Source organism: Penicillium bovifimosum (assembly GCF_028826915.1).
Source record: "Penicillium bovifimosum strain IBT 22155 chromosome Unknown utg000005l_segment0_segment0, whole genome shotgun sequence".
In the NCBI taxonomy this organism is placed as follows: domain Eukaryota; kingdom Fungi; phylum Ascomycota; class Eurotiomycetes; order Eurotiales; family Aspergillaceae; genus Penicillium; species Penicillium bovifimosum.
The window spans coordinates 568262-580404 of record NW_026622714.1 but is presented as its reverse complement, the minus strand read 5'-3'; the positions used below and the strand labels follow the sequence as shown (position 1 = coordinate 580404).

The 12143-nt window shown below is 51.1% G+C and overlaps 4 protein-coding genes across 4 annotated transcripts; 2 read left to right on the top strand and 2 right to left on the bottom strand.

Annotated features, from left to right (window-relative positions):
- Positions 1 to 591: 591 nt before the first annotated feature.
- On the top strand, positions 592 to 3084 carry N7515_005384 (beta-glucosidase; the record flags this gene model as incomplete). Its single annotated transcript, XM_056666128.1, has 5 exons — positions 592 to 712; positions 765 to 958; positions 1011 to 1063; positions 1114 to 1336; positions 1399 to 3084. 5 exons carry the CDS (start codon positions 592 to 594, stop codon positions 3082 to 3084), a joined length of 2277 nt encoding a protein of 758 aa, XP_056519724.1.
- A 547-nt stretch (positions 3085 to 3631) lies between these two features.
- On the bottom strand, positions 3632 to 5053 carry N7515_005383 (glycosyltransferase family 31 protein; the record flags this gene model as incomplete). Its single annotated transcript, XM_056666127.1, has 1 exon — positions 3632 to 5053. The coding sequence occupies one exon, from the start codon at positions 5051 to 5053 to the stop codon at positions 3632 to 3634; it is 1422 nt and encodes a 473-aa protein (XP_056519723.1).
- A 1891-nt stretch (positions 5054 to 6944) lies between these two features.
- N7515_005382 (signal recognition particle subunit SRP72) lies at positions 6945 to 9041 on the top strand (the record flags this gene model as incomplete). Its single annotated transcript, XM_056666126.1, has 4 exons — positions 6945 to 7265; positions 7329 to 7629; positions 7655 to 7799; positions 7853 to 9041. The coding sequence occupies 4 exons, from the start codon at positions 6945 to 6947 to the stop codon at positions 9039 to 9041; spliced, it is 1956 nt and encodes a 651-aa protein (XP_056519722.1).
- Positions 9042 to 9276: 235 nt separating this feature from the next.
- Positions 9277 to 10524, bottom strand: N7515_005381 (Gfo/Idh/MocA family protein; the record flags this gene model as incomplete). Its single annotated transcript, XM_056666125.1, has 1 exon — positions 9277 to 10524. One exon carries the CDS (start codon positions 10522 to 10524, stop codon positions 9277 to 9279), a length of 1248 nt encoding a protein of 415 aa, XP_056519721.1.
- Positions 10525 to 12143: the final 1619 nt, after the last annotated feature.

Sequence of the window (12143 nt, the reverse complement as noted above, 5' to 3'; positions counted from 1 at the left end):
TTGTCTCTCCGCATTTTACCCCGCATTCTGCTCCAAAATAGTTATCAGACGCTGATCTACCTTGTGAACAGCTAGTTGAGGAAATGCCCTCCGCGAGGAGGCATTGCCTTTAGACGTACGTCATTTCTTCGAGTGAGCAGGCAGTCCATTTCACGGCGACTCTCATGCAATTGACTCAGTGTCTTGTGGTAGAAATTAGAATGATTAAGAGTGTTTGTACTGGATTTTTCCGCCCCGTCTAAGTGGCCATTTCAAGAAGTCAAGCTACTGACTTTGAAAATACCTCATACTCAATTGGATAAGCCAATATTATGGGTTCCTGTTGCATTGACGTCTGTGCGACTCTTGTTGGGGACTTCGGCTCGCTCCTGCCGCGTCGAGGTATGCTGTGCCTGGCGATTTCGCTATTATATAGCCCGAGGAATGCCACTAAGCTATGGCTTGATCTATTTTGCCGACGTTTCCCCGGAGTATAAGTTGCTCCTATATTCGTTCTTCGTCGCTTCACCTGTTCCCCTCCTAGAGAGGCCATAGTTGAGAAGGAGCCATACAACCAAAAGTCAGCATCAACGAAGGCTTTTATTCAGGAAGATGCGGAGCTTTGCAGGACTCACTGCCCTTGTGGCCGGCCTTGCCTTTTCGTCTGCAACAGCGCAGGAAATTACCAGCGATGTCTACTTCTACGGGGATTCACCTCCGGTCTATCCAACGCGTATGTTGCCCCATTACCCACAACAGAGCTCACGACTGACTATGTCTCGCAGCTCAAGGAGATGGAGCTGGCGATTGGGCTGCTGCTTATAAAAAGGCAGAGAAGCTCGTTGGTCAACTGACAGACGAGGAGAAGGTTAGCCTCACCGCGGGTGTTCAAAGCAAGACCGGCTGCTCTGGATTTGTTCCAGCCATTCCCCGTGTGAATTTCCCCGGACTGTGTGTCAGTGATGCTGGAAATGGCCTGGTAAGTTATTCATCTTTCCGGACAGAATATTCAGAATTGCTAAATTCAGAAGCGTGGTACCGATTTCGTGAGCAGCTACCCCAGTGGTATCCATGCTGGTGCAAGGTGAGCTTCTGTTGAATAGACAGAAAGTGCAGTTGTTAATTGTTTTATAGTTGGAATCGTGATCTTACCTATACTCGTGGCTTGGAAATGGGCAAGGAGTTTTACAAGAAAGGAGTCAATGTATTGCTCGGCCCTGTCGTTGGCCCAGCTGGCCGCGTTGTCCAAGGCGGACGTAACTGGGAAGGCATCTCAACGGATCCATATTTGAGTGGCGCATTGGTCTATGAGACTGTGCAAGGAACCCAAGATGCCGGAGTTGGTGTTTGCACCAAGGTAAGAGCATTCAGCAGACAAGATATTACCGAAAGTTGCAGATTTCACTGACACCTGACTAGCATTATATCGCGAACGAGCAAGAGACCAACCGCAATCCCTCGGGAAATGTCGCCTCTGTTTCCTCCAACATTGACGACCAAACTATACACGAGCTATATCTCTGGCCGTTCGCAGAGGCTGTCCGGGCAGGAAGCGTCTCGATTATGTGCTCCTACAACCGGCTTAACAACTCATACGCCTGCCAAAACAGCAAGGCACTCAATGGGTTGTTGAAATCCGAGCTTGGCTTCCAAGGATATGTCATGACAGACTGGGGCGCCCAGCATGCTGGCATTGCTGCCGCAAATGCTGGGCTGGATATGGTCATGCCCAATACGCAGACTTGGGGATCGAACCTCACTACTGCCATTTCTAACGGTACCATGGAGGCATCAAGGTTGGATGACATGGCGACGAGAATCATTGCCTCGTGGTACCAGGTGAAGCAAGATTCGAAATTCCCAGCACCGGGAGTTGGTATGCCTGCTTCGTTGACCGATCCACATGAACCTGTGATCGGGAGAGCCAAGAGCTCGCGAGATGTTCTTCTCCAAGGCGCCATTGAAGGGCACGTGTTGGTGAAAAACAACAACGGCTTGCCTCTACGCTCTCCCCAGCTTCTATCTGTTTTTGGATATGACGCCAAAGCTGCGGCCGCCAGCTCGGGTTCCTTGTTTGGAAGCGGCAATGCAGCTATTCAGAACTCCACTTTGTTCGTTGGAGGAGGATCTGGTAGCAACTCCCCTTCTTATATGATATCTCCCCTGGCTGCCCTTCAGCAAGAGGCGTACAAGGACGGTACATCGATTGCTTACGATGTCACCTCTCAAAACCCCCAAGTCAACCCCGCTTCCGACGCTTGTTTGGTCTTTATCAATGCCTTTGCCACTGAGGGTAGCGATCGACCAGGACTCTCCGATACGCCAAGTGATACCCTGGTAACGAATGTGGCTAGCAAATGCAAGAACACCGTTGTTGTCATCCACAACGCCGGAGTCCGACTTGTCAATGCCTGGATCGACAATGCAAATGTGACTGCAGTGATTTACGGCCACCTCCCAGGTCAAGACTCCGGAGCAGCAATTGTAGAACTACTCTACGGCCGCTCCAATCCCTCAGGAAGACTCCCCTACACGGTAGCCAAGAAAGCAGAGGACTACGGTGCCTTGCTAAAGCCTGATCTCCCAGAAGGCGAATTCGCCCTTTTCCCGCAATCCAACTTCACCGAGGGTGTGTACATTGATTACCGCGCCTTCGACAAAGAGGGCATCGAACCTCAGTTTGAATTTGGATTCGGCTTGTCATACACTACCTTCGACTATTCCGGTCTTCAGATTAACAAGAAGGGCGCCGCACCCCCAGCAACCCCACCTGCTGCCAAGGTGCAGCCCGGTGGAAATCCTCACCTGTGGGATGAGATTGTCAGCGTCTCGGCAACTGTCAAAAACAGCGGCGAGGTTGAGGGTGATGAGGTTGCTCAGCTATACGTTGGTATTCCCAATGGTCCTATTCGTCAGTTACGCGGATTTGAGAAGGTCAAGATTGGGAAGGGTCAGGCTAAGAAGGTGGCTTTCTCGTTGACACGGAAGGATCTGAGTACCTGGAGCGTTGAAGAGCAAGAATGGGTGCTGCAACGGGGAGACTACCAGATCTTTGTTGGAAAGTCCAGTCGCGACTTGCCCCTTCATGGTAGCTTCTCGCTCTGAGTCTATACAACTCTTCCTAGTGCAACCGCCCCTTTTACAGCAGATGGATATGGTCAAGGGGCAGCGTGACTTGGTTGAAACATGGAAAGAGTACGTCTCCATGCTGTCTAATTGTTTCACTTAAGATATAATCGTACAATATGATGGAATTTTTCATTTGTTCTCACCTATCCTCCGTATGAGGATGAGCAGGCTTGCAAACGGACGAAAACGCCGTGACGTGATCATCTGCACGAAGCCGCCGATGATGGGCCATCGACTTGGGAATTCGCAGAAACGGTACATTTGTTTTGGAAGAATCTGAGTATTGCCCGTGGCGGAGGAAAGTAAAGCATCCATATCACATTATTGAACCCATTAGAGCAGAAAGAAAGGTGTATCTCTAATCTATAAACAACGAAACTCCATGCAAAGTGCAGTGGCATTCTTTTACCCATGCACCAAATTATGGGTTTATCGGTCCAGCGGACCACCGGGGCCCACGGACACTATAAAGTAGCCTGAACAGATTCTGTACATGTACAAGGCAAAGCAGAAAAAGAAATATTTACCTCTTGCGCCATGTCAGCTCCAAGACTTGGTCACCGTTCTTCGAATCGGGCCTGATATACCACTGCGTGACACGTTCATTCTCAAAAATGGCGTCACGCAGCTGGAAGCTCTTCTTGTCCTCGTCCTTGCGGCGGAGGGGACCTAGTTCGTGCAGGTAGGCTTCATCGTCGGCGCCATTGTGCGAGTCCCAGGTTTTCTCCATGGTTATGTCGTCCGCATCGGGATCGACGTGATATTTGATCACAGAAAACCCGTTGGTCAGGATCCAACCGTCGCCAAAGTGCCATTGGCGGAGTAAGCAGCTGGCACCGCACAGCTCGGCGACTACGGCCAGCTTCGGCATGTCTGCTTTGAACCAGGACTTCCAGTGATGCACTGTGAGCGGGGGTTCACGACCAGATTCGAAGAACCCGGAAGCATCGTGCATCAGGTCCAACTGGCGTAGACGGTGATCCACCGTCAGCCGAGTCTGGGTGTAGCGGTAGATGCAGATGGCGATGCGGCGATCGCCTGTGAAATCCATTGCAGAGCACTCATCGTATACATTGGTGATTTCCGTCATTAAAGGTTTCGATAAGAAGACGCCCGCGCCTCCAAATCCGATCATTCCGAAAGTCGCAATCTGCGGGATGGACTCCGACAATCCGCCAATATACATGGAAGTGGTGTGGTCGTATTTGCTGAGCGCATCAACCAACCTGGGCATCGATAGGAAGAATGTATCGTCGTCAATGACGCAGCCCCATTGGGTGGATTCCCGAGCGTGTTCTTCCAAAAGAGGTATAAGCGCAAAGTACCGGTGGAGGTAGTCGTCGTCCGACTGCGTGATATGGAGATTGATCCCCAGAGCATCGGCCTTGGCTTTGACATCACGAACTCCGTTCTCCGAACGATCCGTCTCAATCAGCGCGAACATGCGGGCGCGCGAATATCCGGCCCAGTGTGCGAACGCATCCAGAGAGTCATTCAATCTCTCTATACTGGTCGCGACTCCGAAATCGATGTGTGATGCGTCTACCGATTTCGGCGGTTCGGGAACCTGCAAGTTGATCGGAGCAGGAATGGAGCATCCATCTGCCGCCCCCTCAGTGCCCTTTGCTTGGAAGAACGGCTCATCGAGACGCTGCTTGTAGGGCACCGGTCCTTCCGTCATGTCGAGAACGATTTCTCGGCGGGTATATTGAGAGATCTTTCGAACGTCTAGGGCGACTAATCTATCATAGTCGATTTCGCAGGAGACATCGGGAGCGACGGTGATGTTGGCAATGGTCTGCATTGGCAGTTTCACGGGCTCGACCGAGGGCCAAAGTACCATGACAAATCCTACCACGACCAAAAATGCGACTCCAAACCGCAGTACCCGTTTCCACGCCCATGAGGCTCCTGGAAGAGACCCTTCCCGTGCATTGAAAAGCATCTTTTGTTTTGCTGTGAGATTCTTCGGGTTCTACCACATTGCGGACACCAGTGTCCCAGTTTGAGCGCAATCAAGGGCCCACGGTGGCAGGCGAAAGAAAGGTGTAGTATATAGGTGGCTGAGCGGTTGGTAAGGGGATAAGAGGAGATGAAGAGGAAGAAAGCGAAAATACGAAATGGGATGTCAGCCCAGGGACGATCATGGTTCCATGGGTATGAAAATCCTAAGGACAATTCTTTTTCTCAAGGGGTCTGAGAGATCGGCCATGACGTACTGGATTGGATGGAGGTCACGTGAGCTCCGGATTGGTCTTCTTCATTTAGCTCTTCAATCTCACAATGGAAGCGAGGAACAATGCTCCATGCAAACACATCATCTGGCCTCCTACCCCAGGCTGCTTCCTTACGATGGACGTACATACATACTCTCAGGCGGACACCATCTGGGCCATCTATGTACGTACTGTGTACTCCGTACTATCACCCCCGAAATGCCAAGATTTCTTGAGGTGTCGCTCTGCCTTTTCACTGGCAGTTGAAAATTCCGGTCTCCACGTCCGCGCGTCACCCGCCCCGATTACCCTTGCTGCGGCTCTCAGTTGCTCTGGTTCAGATCGCTTAAATAGCCAAGACAATGTTCCGCCTAAGCACTAGTATCTACTTCGTACAGCGGAGCGATATCCGAAGTATGCATACACACTGGGCTAGCTATGTTTTGTGAGCTCATTCCGATACGCAACGGGGTTCGCCTCCTTCACCGGGCTGAATTCCTACGGGAGCTTGGACTACGGGGCAATTCTTGCCTCTTCCCGCCTGAAGGTCTTCTAGCCGATCTCCGTGTCGATCGGCCCCTGCCGATTTTTAGATACATCCTGCGTAACTACCATAGCCTTCTGATTTCAATACACCGAGTCTCTTGGAATGGAGCATTTTGTTTCGGCTAGCTAAAGCTTGGTCCATTAGAGGCATTCGGGGTCCAATTTCAAGACGGCTGTGTTCATTAGTATCCCGATGTGGAGTAGAACTCCTGTCAGGGATCAAGCATCTTCAATCCGATTCCCATGATGTCTCTGAAGTATGCGTTGTGCCTTACACAGCCACGAATAATCAGAGTTCGGCCCCCTGCCAATTGAGGATAAACACGGGGATACACACTTAGCAACAAACCATTCGGTTTTTGGGTGTCCCCCATGGATTAGGGCAACACAACATGCTGCATGAAAGGAGGATATTGGCTTAGCCTAAAGCATACATACACTTACTGTTGCACAGTACAGCAGCTCGAGTCATGCTTACGCGGTATTGACATTGTCACTTGTGCAGTCAGCAGTGACTTCTTCATATAACCAAGACAGGTTGCGCTATAGATTCTTCACGTTGGTTCCGACGAAACTGAGATGGATACGTACTACGCTTTTCTTCAGGTTCTTCGAGTCTGCATTGGCATTTGGCAACATATCTCCGTAACGGTACTACAAGGTATTGAAGTGGGAAGACCGCAATGCGGCAATGGCGGTCAGACGTGGCAAACAAGACGATGGGATCATGGGAATCATAGAATCATAGGAGGACCACAGACCCCTCATGAAACATTTGGTATAGAGTTACTGATTCCAATTCAGAGGCTTGTCTTGTAAGTGAACGGAGGATGGTACATGGTAGAATCTATGCGGACCACGTGAGATACGGCGGGGCATACGGCATTAAGCGCAAAATCCCTAATGGGGAAAGACCAGTTCCGCACATTGGAGTTGGATGTCAGTTGATCCGGGGGAGCAACCGTGTTCTTTATCTAAACTCATGCTTTGAACTCCGACTTTGATATTGTCAGTTGTTTCCGTCGAAACCAACCCCTAATATCCCTCTCGAAATCCCGAGCGCCCAACCCCGCTATGGTCGCGCAATCGCTGGCCTCGCTGCTGCAGCGGGCGTCCATTGACGACCACGAGGAAGTCATTCAATCGTGCGATGCGGTTCTCGCCAAATCCAAATCGGACTTGAAAGCGCAGCATATGAAAGTTGTTGCTCTATTGAAGCTCGACCGTTACGAAGAGGCTCTGAAGATATTCGAGGCCGGAGGCGATGACCTAAAGAACAGCGCAGGCTTAGAATATGCCTATGCGTCATACAAATGTGGCGAGCTTGAAGAAGCCACAGAAGCCCTGACTCGCACGGCCTCCGGGCGTGGTGCTAGCCACCTCGAAGCTCAAGTGGTATGGCGTCCAGATGTATCTTCTGTTGCTTCAGGACCAGTGCTAATCAAGTTACGCCAATAGCGGTACCGTGCCGAGAATTTCCGACGGGCGGCCGAGCTTTACGAAGAGCTGTCGAAAGATACATCTTACAGTCAAGAGGTCAATGACCTTAATATCAACTCGTGGGCTACCGATGCTCAGCTTCAATGGAAAGGGGAACCAGAATTCGTCCGCCACGACCGATTGTCAAGAGAGGACTTGGAATCATTTGAAACCACATACAATGGAGCTTGCTTGAACATTGCGAAGGGTGCATTCAAGCAGGGCGAGATATTGCTCAACAGAGCTCAGAGTCAGCACCCCGCTGTGTTGCCCGAGACTCGTAATCAGACTGACGCATTGCATAGATATCTGCCGGACATCGGAGGACCTCTCACCTGAAGAAAAGACCGCAGAGCTGCTGCCTATTGCCGTACAGCAACTATATGTCCTGATTCGACTTGGCAAATTGGAAGAGGCCGAGGCGGCTTTGAAAGACATCGCTGTGGAAGAGTACGTTGGAACGGATGATCTCGAACTTACGTATACTTACCCTTTCTTATCAGTATCCCTGAACTATCGACAAAAAAGATCGCCCGCAACAACATCGTTCTCGCTCGCCCGACCGCGGTCAATCCCTACATCCTGTACAAAGCCCTTCACGCAACCCCAGATGCCACCAATAACGATAGGTTATTCGAATACCAGGACCGCGATTTGATTGGCAACTCGCACGCTGCAGACCTCCTAGTTCAGAAATATGATGGTATCATTCGGTCCACGGCTAAGGCTCTGTCAAAACGCCCAAGCCCGTCCACCGACACCATCACCAACCTGCTCTCAGTTTCCAACGCGGCAGCTCATGCCAGGAACGAAACCGGTCCCAAAGCACTCAGAAAGATTACCCCATTACTGGAACGACGACCCACTGACCTCGGTCTGCTCCTGACAGTGGTGCAGCTCTACATCAGCAGCGGCAACACCGCCTCCGCCATCACAGCTATGGAGCGGAGCCTTCGCAGCCTGGAGGAATCGAATGAGTCCATCCGCTTCAACCCAGGCCTCCTCAGCGTTCTTGTATCCTTGTATCAGCTCGAAGGCCGCACGGTGCAGATTCGCAACACCCTCGCACAAGCTGCCGCCTATTGGCGCACGCAGCCTGAGCCTCCCGCTTCCCTCCTCCGCGCAGCAGCCGCCTCTCTGCTGCACTCCGAAAAGCGCTCTGATCTCGCTACTGCTGGCGAGCTGTTCCGCGGCCTGCAACAGCAAGATGCCAACGACCGCGTCGCCATCGCTGGATACGTCGCCTCGCAGGCAACACTCGATTACGCGCAGATCGAGTCCCAGCTCGATAGCCTTCCCGCAGTCAGTGACTTGATCGCTGACGTTGATGTCTCGGCTCTGGAATCCGCAGGCATCGCTCCATCCGCGTCCTCGGCTGCTGCGGCCGCAGCCGCTTTCGCAGGTGCTCGCAAACGTACCGCAGCTACTGCTGACGGTGCCCGCAAACGTGTCCGCAAATCCCGTCTGCCCAAGGACTTCGATCCTGCCAAGAAGCCGGACCCTGAGCGCTGGCTGCCTGTGCGTGACCGGTCTTCTTACAGGCCCAAGGGCAAGAAGGGCAAGCAACGTGCTGCGGCTCTCACACAGGGTGGTCCTGTGAACGAGAAGGCGGAAGAGTCTGCTCCTCAACAGCAGAAGCCTGCTGGCGGCAGCTCTAATGCTAAGAAGAATAAGAAGAAGGGCAAGCGCTAGTGTAATCTAAGTACGCAGATATAGAATATGAATGCTACGATGCGTGAAATTCGAGTTGTATGTCCACTCGATGGGTACAGTCAAAATTAAGACTAAAGTACTAAAGTACCCTATGTCCTTCACGATCCAAGGACTGCTATTACCCGTATACCCTATTACCTTCTACCATGTACCTGTTCTTGTGGGGCCCCCGAGAACCCAGATGAAACCCAATAGCCCCACCTCGGCAGGGAAATCAGCCCAACGGAGTTCTGATGGTGCCACACTGCCTGTTATAGTGATCAAAGATCATAAGCAGCATCCGCAGATCCATCACAGCATCCTCAGCCGTTGTCTTCGCCGCAGACCGAGCACCAACCAGATACGAATGCAAAGCCAAAAACTCACGCTCATACGCCTCGTTGCATGTACTGACCATCTCAGTCCTTTTCACACGAGGCCGAGGGACAACATTCTCCAACTCATTAATCTCATGCTCATTAACATCACCAATCCTCCCCGTCTCATCCGCCTCCTCAACAACAACCCGCACAAATGTCCCCGTACTAATCTTCTCACCGGGCCTTGGAAAATCATACGAAACACTAACAGTCTTGTGCGCCCCATATACAGTCAAATGAGCATCGCAGCGCGGCACAGCATCAATACCAGCTTCATAAGTGAGCGTAAACGGGTGTCCATCACCCACCTCTGAATTCGTATAGTGAAATATAGCAGAGTAAAACGGATTCGTAATAGCCACATTCGAAACAGCATCCGGCAATCCCAGCGACTCACGCATGACCGACAAATCATGACACCCCAGCATGCCGAGGTATCGACAGAACGCGACGCGGTCAGGCGTGAGATCGTCTTCGCATCCGAAGACGTCTTCAACCAGTGCGCGAAACTGCTCTGGATCATTGTGTTCTTTTGTGGCGGACGTGATGTCTATCGTGGTGGGTGAGACGACGCTGTTCATGGGGCCGGCGATGTGTCTACAGCGCGCGTAGTAGATGCGGCCTAGACTGGCGAGTTCTTTCTTGAAGACTTCTGTGTAGCACGGCGCATAGCGACGTGCGCATCCGACGAAGATTTTCGGTTTGTCGGGTTCGGAGTTGGGGGTATTGGTTGAGCGTGTTGTGTGGCCTTTTTGTATCGCTTCGCGGATTCGGCGGAAGCTGCGTATGCTCATTGTGAGGGGGACTTCGACCATTACGTCTTTGCCCGTTTCGAGGGCTGTTATGGTGTATTGTTCGTGGTATTCCATTGGGAGGAGGTTGAGGACTACGTCCACTTCTTTGTGCAGGAGGACGTCTTGTGCGACATTTGTGCTGTATGTTATGTCGAAGCGGGATTGGCATTGGTTTGCTATTTCTTCGTTTGCGTCGTAGATTGCTGTGAGGGTGTAGTGTGTTTTGAGGGATTGTAGGACTGGGAGGTAGGTTGCTTGGACGGCATTGGTCGCGCCTAGGATACCTAAGCGGAGGACCTGGTGAGGCATGCTGGTATATAGGAGAGGGAACGGCAGTTCCTATAATTATAGATCAAGGAGAGATGAAGGATCTCGAGCTATGGGTAGAGTGCTCAGTGTGGCGCGAGACTGATGAGATGATGTATGCAGTATATCGCAGGTAAACCCAGAACTGCAAATGTTTGAGATTAAATCGACTTCAACCCTTAGATAAACGTAAGAGAGATGCTTCGCTGGGGCAAGCCTCTAGACAAAGTAAGAGGGCAGTGCCCTTGGGATCCGTGTACTACCATCCTTCTCAAGGGCAGCCGGACATCCCTTGAGCATGCCAATCTGGTGACATCATTGTCCAGAGGCCCAGGGACCGAAATCATGGTTCAGTTTCAGCCTTACCCCGGATTTGAGCCATGGTTATCTGGATCTGACGTTCTTAATTTAAACAGCCGCAGGTTAAACTGTTGATCCTATTCCTATATGAACATGTGTTAGGGTTTTGTACTACCTTAATATGTTGGCTATGCATGCCCGGACTCTGGGGTGGTACTTGCAACGCGACACTACGATGCACAACATGCTCGACTAATCACTAAACTTTCTGGAAATCTGATATATGCATATCGAAACCAGATTTAACCGCCTCAACGTGGTCCATGGGCACGCTGACCTGGAGGCTGGCGTGCTATAAGACGGCCTCACGTCATATGTTCAAGCGCTGGTTGCTCCCCGAAGGAATGACAGAGGGTTCGTTTCCACCAGCCTGGCCTATAAAATGAGCCATTCAGCTTTGGCATGTTGATACATACCTACCCTCCATGAGGTGACAGTTCGATCCGCTCCCGATGGTGGAGTATTCGATCGGCACCGATGCACATCGCACGGCATCCACCGAAAGATGCGGGGCCCAGACGCATCTTCCTTACACTTGATAGCAACCACTCCTGTCTCGAGCACGCGAAGAGAAAAGGGGTGAGCTACAGTATTTGACCACTGCACTACCCCGGTTATCAATGGGAGGTATACTCTGCATATTTCTCATGGCCCGGAGTCATACTCGGTGAATCGGCCAGTTGGCACTTGGCTGCAGGATATTGCAGCCTTTTGGCCACTTCGAGTGGTCTTCCGCAAAGAGAGAGTGAGACTCAGATCTGAGATGAGACATAGTCACCTGTCTCAGTATTCCTCTCGTATCATCTGGCCAGTGTATCTTCTACAAGTACTCTAGCTGTACGTGATCTACGGAGGTGCAGCTTCTGGAAGCATCGGCCGATAGTGGGGCACCTCAGGCGCGGGGTCGTCAGTGTTCCAGGGCTGTGAATGTGGGACGACGCCTGTAAGCAATAAGGCTGACTCCGATTCAAAGGTTTTAGTTCTACAAAGATATTACAAAATTGAAATAAACTTCGTAAAATGCCGAAGAAAATAATGACGAGGACTACCTGAAGGACACTGAACTTGAGATGTACATTAAATGAACTTGAGCTGTACATTAAACCTACGACAATGGAAGACAGCATGTAATGATGTAAAGGTATTGAAGTACTACCTTATAGGTTGAATTGACATATAAACACATACGGGATCGGGTGACTTCTCTCCAGGTACATCGGAGTACTTTTCTTGCTTGGAGAAATAAGTGGAACGGTCAGGTG